Genomic DNA, 13,011 nt, shown 5'->3' on the forward strand with positions numbered 1-13,011 from the left:
TAGAGGGAGCCAGTCATCACTATAACCTGACTAGAGGGAGCCAGTCATCACTATAACCTGACTAGAGGGAGGGAGCCAGTCATCACTATAACCTGACTAGAGGGAGGGAGCCAGTCATCACTATAACCTGACTAGAGGGAGCCAGTCATCACTATAACCTGACTAGAGGGAGCCAGTCATCACTATAACCTGACTAGAGGGAGGGAGCCAGTCATCACTATAACCTGACTAGAGGGAGCCAGTCATCAATATAACCTGACTAGAGGGAGCCAGTCATCAATATAACCTGACTAGAGGGAGCCAGTCATCAATATAACCTGACTAGAGGGAGCCAGTCATCACTATAACCTGACTAGAGGGAGGGAGCCAGTCATCACTATAACCTGACTAGAGGGAGCCAGTCATCACTATAACCTGACTAGAGGGAGGGAGCCAGTCATCACTATAACCTGACTAGAGGGAGCCAGTCATCACTATAACCTGACTAGAGGGAGCCAGTCATCACTATAACCTGACTAGAGGGAGCCAGTCATCACTATAACCTGACTAGAGGGAGCCAGTCATCAATATAACCTGACTAGAGGGAGCCAGTCATCACTATAACCTGACTAGAGGGAGCCAGTCATCACTATAACCTGACTAGAGGGAGGGAGCCAGTCATCACTATAACCTGACTAGAGGGAGCCAGTCATCACTATAACCTGACTAGAGGGAGCCAGTCATCACTATAACCTGACTGGAGGGAGGGAGCCAGTCATCACTATAACCTGACTAGAGGGAGGGAGCCAGTCATCACTATAACCTGACTAGAGGGAGCCAGTCATCAATATAACCTGACTAGAGGGAGGGAGCCAGTCATCACTATAACCTGACTAGAGGGAGGGAGCCAGTCATCACTATAACCTGACTAGAGGGAGGGAGCCAGTCATCACTATAACCTGACTAGAGGGAGCCAGTCATCACTATAACCTGACCAGAGGGAGCCAGTCATCACTATAACCTGACTAGAGGGAGCCAGTCATCACTATAACCTGACTAGAGGGAGCCAGTCATCACTATAACCTGACTAGAGGGAGCCAGTCATCACTATAACCTGACTAGAGGGAGCCAGTCATCAATATAACCTGACTAGAGGGAGGGAGCCAGTCATCACTATAACCCGACTAGAGGGAGGGAGCCAGTCATCACTATAACCTGACTAGAGGGAGGGAGCCAGTCATCACTATAACCTGACTAGAGGGAGGGAGCCAGTCATCACTATAACCTGACTAGAGGGAGGGAGCCAGTCATCACTATAACCTGACTAGAGGGAGGGAGCCAGTCATCACTATAACCTGACTAGAGGGAGGGAGCCAGTCATCACTATAACCTGACTAGAGGGAGGGAGCCAGTCATCACTATAACCTGACTAGAGGGAGGGAGCCAGTCATCACTATAACCTGACTAGAGGGAGGGAGCCAGTCATCACTATAACCTGACTAGAGGGAGGGAGCCAGTCATCACTATAACCTGACTAGAGGGAGGGAGCCAGTCATCACTATAACCTGACTAGAGGGAGGGAGCCAGTCATCACTATAACCTGACTAGAGGGAGGGAGCCAGTCATCACTATAACCTGACTAGAGGGAGCCAGTCATCAATATAACCTGACTAGAGGGAGCCAGTCATCACTATAACCTGACTAGAGGGAGCCAGTCATCACTATAACCTGACTAGAGGGAGGGAGCCAGTCATCACTATAACCTGACTAGAGGGAGGGAGCCAGTCATCACTATAACCTGACTAGCGGGAGGGAGCCAGTCATCACTATAACCTGACTAGAGGGAGGGAGCCAGTCATCAATATAACCTGACTAGAGGGAGGGAGCCAGTCATCACTATAACCTGACTAGAGGAAGCCAGTCATCACTATAACCTGACTAGAGGGAGGGAGCCAGTCATCACTATAACCTGACTAGAGGGAGGGAGCCAGTCATCACTATAACCTGACTAGAGGGAGGGAGCCAGTCATCAATATAACCTGACTAGAGGGAGGGAGCCAGTCATCACTATAACCTGACTAGAGGGAGCCAGTCATCAATATAACCTGACTAGAGGGAGGGAGCCAGTCATCACTGTAACCTGACTAGAGGGAGGGAGCCAGTCATCACTATAACCTGACTAGAGGGAGGGAGCCAGTCATCACTATAACCTGACTAGAGGGAGGGAGCCAGTCATCACTATAACCTGACTAGAGGGAGGGAGCCAGTCATCACTATAACCTGACTAGAGGGAGCCAGTCATCAATATAACCTGACTAGAGGGAGGGAGCCAGTCATCACTATAACCTGACTAGAGGGAGCCAGTCATCACTATAACCTGACTAGAGGGAGGGAGCCAGTCATCACTATAACCTGACTAGAGGGAGGGAGCCAGTCATCACTATAACCTGACTAGAGGGAGCCAGTCATCAATATAACCTGACTAGAGGGAGGGAGCCAGTCATCACTATAACCTGACTAGAGGGAGCCAGTCATCAATATAACCTGACTAGAGGGAGCCAGTCGTCACTATAACCTGACTAGAGGGAGGGAGCCAATCATCACTATAACCTGACTAGAGGGAGCCAGTCATCACTATAACCTGACTAGAGGGAGGGAGCCAGTCATCACTATAACCTGACTAGAGGGAGCCAGTCATCAATATAACCTGACTAGAGGGAGCCAGTCATCACTATAACCTGACTAGAGGGAGGGAGCCAGTCATCACTATAACCTGACTAGAGGGAGGGAGCCAGTCATCACTATAACCTGACTAGAGGGAGGGAGCCAGTCATCACTGTAACCTGACTAGAGGGAGCCAGTCATCACTATAACCTGACTAGAGGGAGGGAGCCAGTCATCACTATAACCTGACTAGAGGGAGCCAGTCATCACTATAACCTGACTAGAGGGAGGGAGCCAGTCATCAATATAACCTGACTAGAGGGAGGGAGCCAGTCATCACTATAACCTGACTAGAGGGAGGGAGCCAGTCATCACTATAACCTGACTAGAGGGAGGGAGCCAGTCATCACTATAACCTGACTAGAGGGAGGGAGCCAGTCATCACTATAACCTGACTAGAGGGAGCCAGTCATCACTATAACCTGACTAGACGGAGCCAGTCATCACTATAACCTGACTAGAGGGAGCCAGTCATCACTATAACCTGACTAGAGGGAGCCAGTCATCACTATAACCTGACTAGAGGGAGGGAGCCAGTCATCACTATAACCTGACTAGAGGGAGCCAGTCATCACTATAACCTGACTAGAGGGAGCCAGTCATCACTATAACTTGACTAGAGGGAGAGAGCCAGTCATCACTATAACCTGACTAGAGGGAGCCAGTCATCACTATAACCTCACTAGAGGGAGGGAGCCAGTCATCACTACAACCTGACTAGAGGGAGCCAGTCATCACTATAACCTCACTAGAGGGAGGGAGCCAGTCATCACTATAACCTGACTAGAGGGAGGGAGCCAGTCATCACTATAACCTGACTAGAGGGAGCCAGTCATCACTATAACCTGACTAGAGGGAGCCAGTCATCACTATAACCCGACTAGAGGGAGGGAGCCAGTCATCAATATAACCTGACTAGAGGGAGGGAGCCAGTCATCACTATAACCTGACTAGAGGGAGGGAGCCAGTCATCACTATAACCTGACTAGAGGGAGCCAGTCATCACTATAACCTGACTAGAGGGAGGGAGCCAGTCATCACTATAACCTGACTAGAGGGAGGGAGCCAGTCATCACTATAACCTGACTAGAGGGAGGGAGCCAGTCATCACTATAACCTGACTAGAGGGAGGGAGCCAGTCATCACTATAACCTGACTAGAGGGAGCCAGTCATCACTATAACCTGACTAGAGGGAGGGAGCCAGTCATCACTATAACCTGACTAGAGGGAGGGAGCCAGTCATCACTATAACCTGACTAGAGGGAGGGAGCCAGTCATCACTATAACCTGACTAGAGGGAGGGAGCCAGTCATCACTATAACCTGACTAGAGGGAGCCAGTCATCACTATAACCTGACTAGAGGGAGCCAGTCATCAGTATAACCTGACTGGAGGGAGCCAGTCATCAGTATAACCTGACTGGAGGGAGCCAGTCATCAGTATAACCTGACTGGAGGGAGCCAGTCATCACTATAACCTGACTGGAGGGAGCCAGTCATCACTATAACCTGACTAGAGGGAGCCAGTCATCACTATAACCTGACTAGAGGGAGCCAGTCATCACTATAACCTGACTAGAGGGAGCGAGCCAGTCATCACTATAACCTGACTAGAGGGAGGGAGCCAGTCATCACTATAACCTGACTAGAGGGAGGGAGCCAGTCATCACTATAACCTGACTAGAGGGAGCCAGTCATCACTATAACCTGACTAGAGGGAGGGAGCCAGTCATCACTATAACCTGACTAGAGGGAGCCAGTCATCAATATAACCTGACTAGAGGGAGGGAGCCAGTCATCACTATAACCTGACTAGAGGGAGGGAGCCAGTCATCACTATAACCTGACTAGAGGGAGCTAGTCATCACTATAACCTGACTAGAGGGAGCCAGTCATCACTATAACCTGACTAGAGGGAGCCAGTCATCACTATAACCTGACTGGAGGGAGCCAGTCATCACTATAACCTGACTAGAGGGAGCCAGTCATCACTATAACCTGACTAGAGGGAGGGAGCCAGTCGTCACTATAACCTGACTAGAGGGAGCCGACCAGTTCTGAAAGCCTTTTGCCGTACCCTCATCCTACTCCTCTGGTGATGTAGACGTTATCCCAGGCCCTGTGTGTCCCCAGGCGCTCTCATTTGTTGACTTCTGTAACCGTAGAAGCCTTGGTTTCATGCATGTTAACATCAGAAGCCTCCTCCCTAAGTTTGTTTTACTCACTGCTTTAGCACACTCCGCCAACCTTGATGTCCTTGCCGTGTCTGAATCCTGGCTTTGGAAGGTCACCAAAAATTCTGAAATTTCCATCCCCAACTACAACATTTTCCATCAAAATGAGAGGAGTTGCAATCTACTGCAGAGATGGCCTGCAATGTTCTATCATACTTTCCAGGTCTAAGCCCAAACAGTTCGAGCTTTTAATTAAAAAAATGAATCTCTCCAGAAATAAGTCTCTCACTGTTGCCGCCTGTTACAGACCCCCCTCAGCTCCCAGCTGCCCTGGACACCGTATGTGAATTGATTGGCCCCCATCTATCTTCAGAGTTTGTTCTGTTAGGGGACCTAAACTGGGATATGCTTAACCTCTCTAGGGGGTGTGGGACGCTACCGTCCCACATGGCCAACATCCAGTGAAATTGCAGAGCGCCAAATTCAAAAACAGAAATACTCATAAGAATTCATAAAACATACAAGTGTTATACATCGGTTTAAAGATTAACTTCTTGTTAATCCAACCACGGTGTCAGATTTCAAAAAGGCTTTACCGTGAAAGCATACCATGCGATTATCTGAGAACAGCGCCCAGCAGACAAATCATTAGTAACAGTTACCAGCCAAGTAGAGGAGTTACACAAGTCAGAAATAGCGATAAAATGAATCACTTACTTTTGATGATCTTCATATCGTTGCAACTCACAAGACTCCCATTTACTCAATAAATGTTTGTTTTGTTCGATAAAGTCTCTCTTTATATCCAAAAACCTCCGTTTTGTTCATGCGTTTTGTTCAGTAATCCACAGGCTCAAAGGCAATCACAACAGCCAGACGAAAAATCCGAAAAGTATCAGTAAAGTTCGTAGAAACATGTCAAACGATGTTTATAATCAATCTTCAGGTTGTTTTTAGCCTAAATAATATATAACATTTCAACCGGACAATAACGTCTTCAATATAAAAGGTAAACAAGAAAGGCGCGCTGTCGATCTCGCGCATGAAAAATCTCTGAGATACTGAATGGTCCACTCATTCAGAGTGGTCTTACACTCTCATTTTTCAGGATGCAAGCCTGAAACTATTTGTAAAGACTGTTGACATCTAGTGGAAGCCATAGGAAGTGCAATTTGAGACCTAAGTCAATGGAATCTGTATAGGCAGTCAATGGAAAACTACAACAACAACAAATCCCACTTCCTGGATGTATTTTTCTCAGGTTTTCGCCTGTCATATCAGTTCTGTTATACTCACAGACATTATTTTAACAGTTTTGGAAACTTTAGAGTGTTTTCTATCCAAATCTACCAAGTTTACTTTGGCACGCTTTTCATCCGGAGGTGAAAACAGTGCCCCCTACCCTAGTGAGGTTAACACCCCGGCCGTCCTACAATTCAAGCTAGATGCCCTCAATCTCACACAAATTATCAAGGAACCCACCAGGTACAACCCCTAAATCTGTAAACATGGGCACCCTCATAGATATTATCCTGACCAACTTGCCCTCCAAATACACCTCTGCTGTTTTCAATCAGGATCTCAGCGATTACTGCCTCATCGCCTGCATCCGTTATGGGTTTGCGGTCAAACGGCCACCCCTCATCACTGTCAAATGCTCCCTAGAACACTTCTGCGAGCAGGCCTTTCTAATCGACCTGGTATACATATTCGTCGCCAAACCCACTGGCTCCAGGTCATCTTTAAGTCTTTGCTAGGCCGACTTCACTCAGCTCACTGGTCACCATAGCAACACCCACCCATAGCATGCGCTCCAGGAGGTATATCTCACTGGTCATCCCCAAAGCCAACACCTCCTTTGGCCGCCTTTCCTTCCAGTTCTCTGCTGCCAATGACTGCAACGAATTGCAAAAATCGCTGAAGTTGGAGACATATATCTCCCTCACTAACTTCAAGCATCAGCTATCTGAGAAGCTTACCGATCGCTGCAGCTGTACACAGCCCATCTGTAAATAGCCCATCTGTAAATAGCCCATCCAACTACCTACCTCATCCCCATGTTTTTATTTACGTTTTTTTGCTCTTTTGCACACCAGTATTTCTACTTGAACATCTATCACTCCAGTGTTAAATTGTAATTACTTCACTACTATGGTCTATTTATTGCCTTGCCTCCGTACTTCATTTGCACACACTGTATATAGATTTTTGTATTGTGTTATTGACTGTTCGTTTGTTTATCCAACGTGTAACTCTGGTTTTTTTTGTCGCACTGCTTTGCTTTATCTTGGCCAGGTTGCAGTTGTAAATGAGAACTTGTTCTCAACTAGCCTACCTGGTTAAATAAAGGTGAAATCCTTTTTTTTTTTTTTATCTTAGCTTTAATGACAACACTCAAATGGATACTGTCATTAACGCAGTTCTTCAATAATTACACATCATTCTTAATACTGTAGCTGTTTAGTTACAGTCACATGTTCAACTATCATCAGCTGATCCAGGAAATCATTTTCTGAATGACAGTCACATGACAGAAGCCACAACATGCAACAACAACCAAAGTGCTTCTTCATTCATTACTCTGGTAAAGACAGTTATGCCGTGCTCCACGTTGGATCCAACATCCCTAACAAATTGATGTTTATAATGTGTTATTGTCTGCTTGATTTACAGTAGGGTCTCGTTAGTCCGTTTGGAAACGGAGATACTTAGCTCATAATGTGTAGAGAACTGTTCCTTGATGGATAGGCTATTGTTCAACACACAGAGCTATTTTCCTATATTTGTTGTTAGGTGTAGTTATGGGTCCTACAGTAGGTCTATGTTATTGTTAGGTGAAGTTATGGGTCCTACAGTAGGTCTATGTTATTGTTAGGTGAAGTTATGGGTCCTACAGTAGGTCTATGTTGTTGTTAGGTGAAGTTATGGGTCCAACAGTAGGTCTATGTTGTTGTTAGGTGAAGTTATGGGTCCAACAGTAGGTCTATGTTGTTGTTAGGTGAAGTTATGGGCCAATTTGGCAAACAGTGTACAAACCCTCATTGTCAGGCTGATGAAAAAGCCAAAGAGCATTTTACTGGTTGAAGTGTTTTTTTAAGTACAAAGCGGTTGATTTGCGATGACGACACAAACATTATATTAAGCAGGAGATTCAAGCGAGCCTGACAATTATAATCCAAAGTAGTGTGAAATGAACTCATAAGCAACCTGGTAATGGAGGTTACTCCCCTGAGCAAAAATCTTTTCTCACCAGCAAACATAGAAAAGGGCCTCCAATCTTAGATGTTACTACTAATGTGAAAACAAGACAAAATATGACTATTGTTGCTCATTTTAAGACAAATGTCAAGTAATCATTACATTCATTACAGATGTCAATTGTTGTACAACATCATGGCTACGCTGTTGGCATGACCTTTTACAGTGGATTTCTGCTGTTGTGGGCCTTTAACCATCTGTATGACTTTGTCATTCACACAGGAGAGAGACGTGACTATCGTGGATCCTCTGGGGAGCCTCAACAACCTCATGATGCTGATGAGGCAGAGAAGAGTCTCTCCAGACCAGAACTCCTCAAGAAACACCAGCAGAGACCCACAGGGAAGATAATTAACCTCTCTGACTGTGGGAAGAGATTCACCTCATCAGGCATTAAAATTCATCGGAGAAGCCACACAGTAGAGAAAGCTTATTGCTGTACTCAATGTGGGAAGAGTTTTGATACATCTAGCCATCTTATTGTACACCAAAGAACACACACAGGAGAGAAATCTTATAGCTGTGATGAATGTGGGAAGAGTTTTACTCAATCAACCAGCCTGAAATTCCACCAGAAAACACGCACAGGAGAGAAACCTTTTAGCTGTGATCAATGTGGGAAGAGTTTTACTCATCGAAGCAGCCTGATATCACACCAGAGAATACACACAGGAGAGAAACTTTCTAGCTGTGATGAATGTGGGAAGAGTTTTACTCGTTCAACCAGCCTGAAATTACACCAGAGAACACACACAGGAGAGAAACCTTTTAGCTGTGATCAATGTGGGAAGTGTTTTACTCATCGAAGCAGCCTGATATCACACCAGAGAATACACACAGGAGAGAAACTGTATATCTGTGATGAGTGTGGGAAGAGTTTTACTTGCTTGCGCAATCTGACTCTTCACCAGAGAACACACACAGGAGAGAAACCCTATAGCTGTACTCGATGTGGGAAGTTTTTTTTTAAATCTAACCATCTGACGATACACCAAAGAAGACACACAGGAGAGAAACCCTATAGCTGTACTCAATGTGGGAAGAGTTTTGTTCAATCTGGAGAACTGAAGATGCACCAGAGAAGACACACAGGAGAGAAACCTTATAGCTGTACTCGATGTGGCAAGAGTTTTGTTCAATCTGGCGAACTGAAGATACACCAGAGAACACACACAGGAGAGAAACCTTATAGCTGTGGTCAATGTGGGAAGCGTTTTGGTCAATCTGGCCAGCTGACATCACACCAGAGAACACACACAGGAGAGAAATCTTATAGCTGTGATCAATGTGGGACAAGATTTGCTTGGCTAACCAGCCTAGTATCACACCAAAGAACACACACGGGAGAAAAACCTTATAGCTGTGATCAATGTAACAAGAGATACTCCGATAAAAGACATCTGATCAAACATCAGAAAATACATGAAGGAGTTGTTTCATGATATCAATGAATTAATGTCACAATGTAGAATGTTTTAACATTGTAGAAGGAGTATTTTAATGATGTCACAATGTAGAACCCTAAACGTTTGTCCCCTGTTCTATTGATTTCAGCATGATATGGATATTAACCTCAGGGGGAAAATCCAGGCTCTGAAATGGAAGAGTTACTATTTATGTGATTTAACAAAAAGTGACTAACACAAAAAGAGTTGTTACACTTACCACGTTGGTGACGCACTTCAATCAAAATGTATCTGGCTGTTTTCTATAAATTGTCCTCTAACCAGGGATGTACACATTATTCCCAGATTCTGTGTGGTTTTTGAGCTGTTAGTTTTAACAGGACGTGCAACCTCATCTCCCTCCTCTCGCACAAATGATTTCAACATGATATCGATGAGTTATGACAAATAAGTGTTGTGTTCCTTTGTTTAGCGACCCCTAAATTTAAATGCATCACTCCAAAATGTAGCTGACTGTCTTCTGCAGGTTGTCCTCTAACCAGTGAGGTAAAATATATCTCCATTTCCATGTGTTTTTTGTTTTGTTGTGTTAGTTTCAAGAGCAGATTCAACCTGATTTCCCCCCAAATGGATATAAGATTTGTGTTTTGTGTTTAGGCAGTGCGTTGCTATGGATCTTTATTTATTTTGACTGCACGTTTTTCCGTATTGGAGATGAGTTTTGTTTGGGCTCGTTCCAAGGGGACGAGAGTTCTAGAAGCTAGTGAGTTTTAGGAAGAGGAGAGTTCTAGAAGCTAGTGAGTTTTAGGAAGAGGAGAGTTCTAGAAGCTAGTGGGATTTAGGAAGACGAGAGTTCTAGAAGCTAGTGAGTTTTAGGAAGACGAGAGTTCTAGAAGCTAGTGAGTTTTAGGAAGACGAGAGTTCTAGAAGCTAGTGAGTTTTAGGAAGACGAGAGTTCTAGAAGCTAGTGAGTTTTAGGAAGACGAGAGTTCTAGAAGCTAGTGGGATTTAGGAAGACGAGAGTTCTAGAAGCTAGTGAGTTTTAGGATTCTATAGAAAGAAAAAGGAGAAACAAATAATCCTATTGTATATTATTATTTAGAAATACGTGTTTTTTTCTTATTTTTAATTGTTGACAGCCAGTAGACACCATGTTTATATTGGTGAAGGTGAATCATTGTAGTTGATTATAATGTGAAATGGAAGTTGTTTTCTGTTGGTGGTGCTCAAACTTTTCCAACAAAAATATAGGATATATTTGTTGTCTTAAGGTGTTACAGGCTTTGGTTTTTCCATTTATGTTTTGAGGTTGGACTTTAGCACGTCTAGCTCGTTAGCATGTCTAGCTCGTTAGCACGTATAGCTCGTTAGCACCACTAGCTCGTTAGCACGTCTAGCTCGTTAGCCCGTCTAGCTCGTTAGCACGTAGGACGCACTGATTGGTGTCACCTCGTTAGTCAGTATGTGTTACACCTGTGCTGGCTTGTCCATCTCGTTAGTGGGAAGGTGTTTCACCTGAGCTGGTCCAGGTTCTATTTAAGAGTGTCTGGCCCAGTGCTCCAGTTGTCTTGATACATGTGGAGAGTCAACACCTTTAGTTGCTCCACCTTTTTGGTTTACTTCCTGTCTTTAAGTTTGGTGTGGGTTTTTCTTCTGTTTGTCTCTTCTTGGGCAGATTTAGTGGGTCTCATGGTGGGTGTCTTTTAGGTCCCAGTTGTTGTTACTAGTCAACTTCCAGTGGACACCCCCATAGTGTCTTTCAGAGCCCCTCCTAAAAAACAAGCTTATATTTTGGGTTGGATGTTGCATCCAATTAATATTTTAATCAATGGATTTTCCTTAGAATGCTAATCTGTCTTTCAGTTGTTAATCTTATGTTTGTTGTGGTAAATATTTCTGTTTATTTTCATTGTTTTATTTTTTTTCCTGTGAAGCATCCATGTCTGAAATGTGCTGTATAAATAAAGCTTGATTTGATTTGAACATATTGCAAAACTAATGAACCCAATGACTGACCAATCAACAAACTATTGGTCCACCTTAGTATGAAAAACTGTATCAATCCCACGTTTCCAGCCTGCTGAAGGCGTGGTGGAGTGGTAAACACCACCCCCGGCTCTACCAGGGGCTTGAGGTGGTCTCCCACAGCTCTGCTTATGTCATGTTCTGTGGCCTTGCTGTTCCATTTCTTGACTGCCCCTGCAACACAGAAACACATTTAGTCATATTATATAAAACACTCAAAGTAATGGATATGGAGCATCTATGGCCTCAGTTACACCTGGCACCTACATGTGACTTCTGTCATCTGATCACTCCAAGCTGCATTAGGTTCAGATCTACCAGGATGGGCCTTTGACAAAGTCAGGCCACTGAATATGCATAAGCAATGTAAAGAGATGGGGTGAATGAGGGGAAAAGTACATTCTACACAAATGACCTTCATAATATCAAAGAACAAATGTGTGTCTGAGGGGAAATTAACTTCATACAGCCAAAAGGGGTGAGAAATTACACCAATATCAGTGAACAATTTGCACTAATGTAAATTAACATAGATGATGGAACATATCACCTTTTGCTGACGTGATGAACCGCTAAGGGGACATAAATATTTACCATCTAAACCATGTGTGACCTCTCACCTCTCTGGCTGTAGAAGTGTTCTTCCTAACCAGTTCCTCAACAGCTCTCTGACTGAGCTCCACCCTCACTGGGTCTTCAGAGGAGAGGAAGGCTGAGGAGGGATGGAAGGATGAATGGATCAGTCAGTCAATAAAGTGTAGAGCTGCTGTCTGACAAAATCACTATTTTAGTAGTTCATTAAAGTAAATAAGGCTTTATGACTGCTGAATACCAACTATCAATCACATAGATCATGTATTTTCAGGTAGAGATACATCCTTGGGACGTCCATAGCCCATTGAAGTTGACATTTAAAATGGTTAAGGTAGGGGTTAAGGTTAGGGTTTAGGGTAGGGATGTCCCAAGGATCCCAGATAGCATTGACCATCGTGCATTATTCTGTCTCTTTTACATAGCAGGTGTAAAATAAACACAGACAAGACAAGTAGGCACGCAGTGCATTATGGTCATTGTAGTTTAAAAATAGCATCTAATTATGTAGGGTACGTCCTCTTTTTCCCGGACATGTCCTCTTTTTGGACCAAAAAAAATGCGTCCGGCCGGGATTTCTAAATCGCCCAAAATGTCCGGGATTCGGCTTTTGCTTCCTACAGTCGCCATTCGTTGTGTGCGTTTTGGGGGTTTTGCATTGCTTTGACCGCTTTCAAGCCCTCGTACTAAGACCGAAGCAAGTGTTAACGCTGTGATAGCACCACATTCTGTCGACATAGCTCAGAAAGCACTAGAAGACATACCTTACTGTGGTGTTTCTACTGATGGGAGCAATCACGGTGATGTGAAAATATTCCCTCTGCTTATTCAGTATTTTGATTGGAAGAATGGTT

The 13,011-nt window shown here is 44.4% G+C and overlaps 1 protein-coding gene and 1 pseudogene across 1 annotated transcript in view; one reads left to right on the forward strand and one right to left on the reverse strand.

Annotated features, from left to right (window-relative positions):
• The window catches only part of LOC145876029 (uncharacterized), a 29,452-nt gene extending 19,792 nt beyond the window's left edge, over window positions 1-9,660 (forward strand). Inside the window, exon 2 of the mRNA XM_082971802.1 lies at window positions 8,420-9,660. Coding sequence (XP_082827928.1) covers window positions 8,420-9,577 — 1,158 coding nt within the window. The 3' untranslated portion in view covers window positions 9,578-9,660. The remainder of the gene's footprint in view (window positions 1-8,419) is intronic.
• Window positions 1-13,011, reverse strand: part of LOC145876063 (uncharacterized) — a 150,587-nt pseudogene that overhangs the window by 113,698 nt on the left and 23,878 nt on the right.

The sequence above is a fragment of the Salmo salar genome, unplaced genomic scaffold, assembly GCF_965601325.2.
Source record: "Salmo salar unplaced genomic scaffold, fSalSal1 ptg000432l, whole genome shotgun sequence".
NCBI classification, from domain to species: domain Eukaryota; kingdom Metazoa; phylum Chordata; class Actinopteri; order Salmoniformes; family Salmonidae; genus Salmo; species Salmo salar.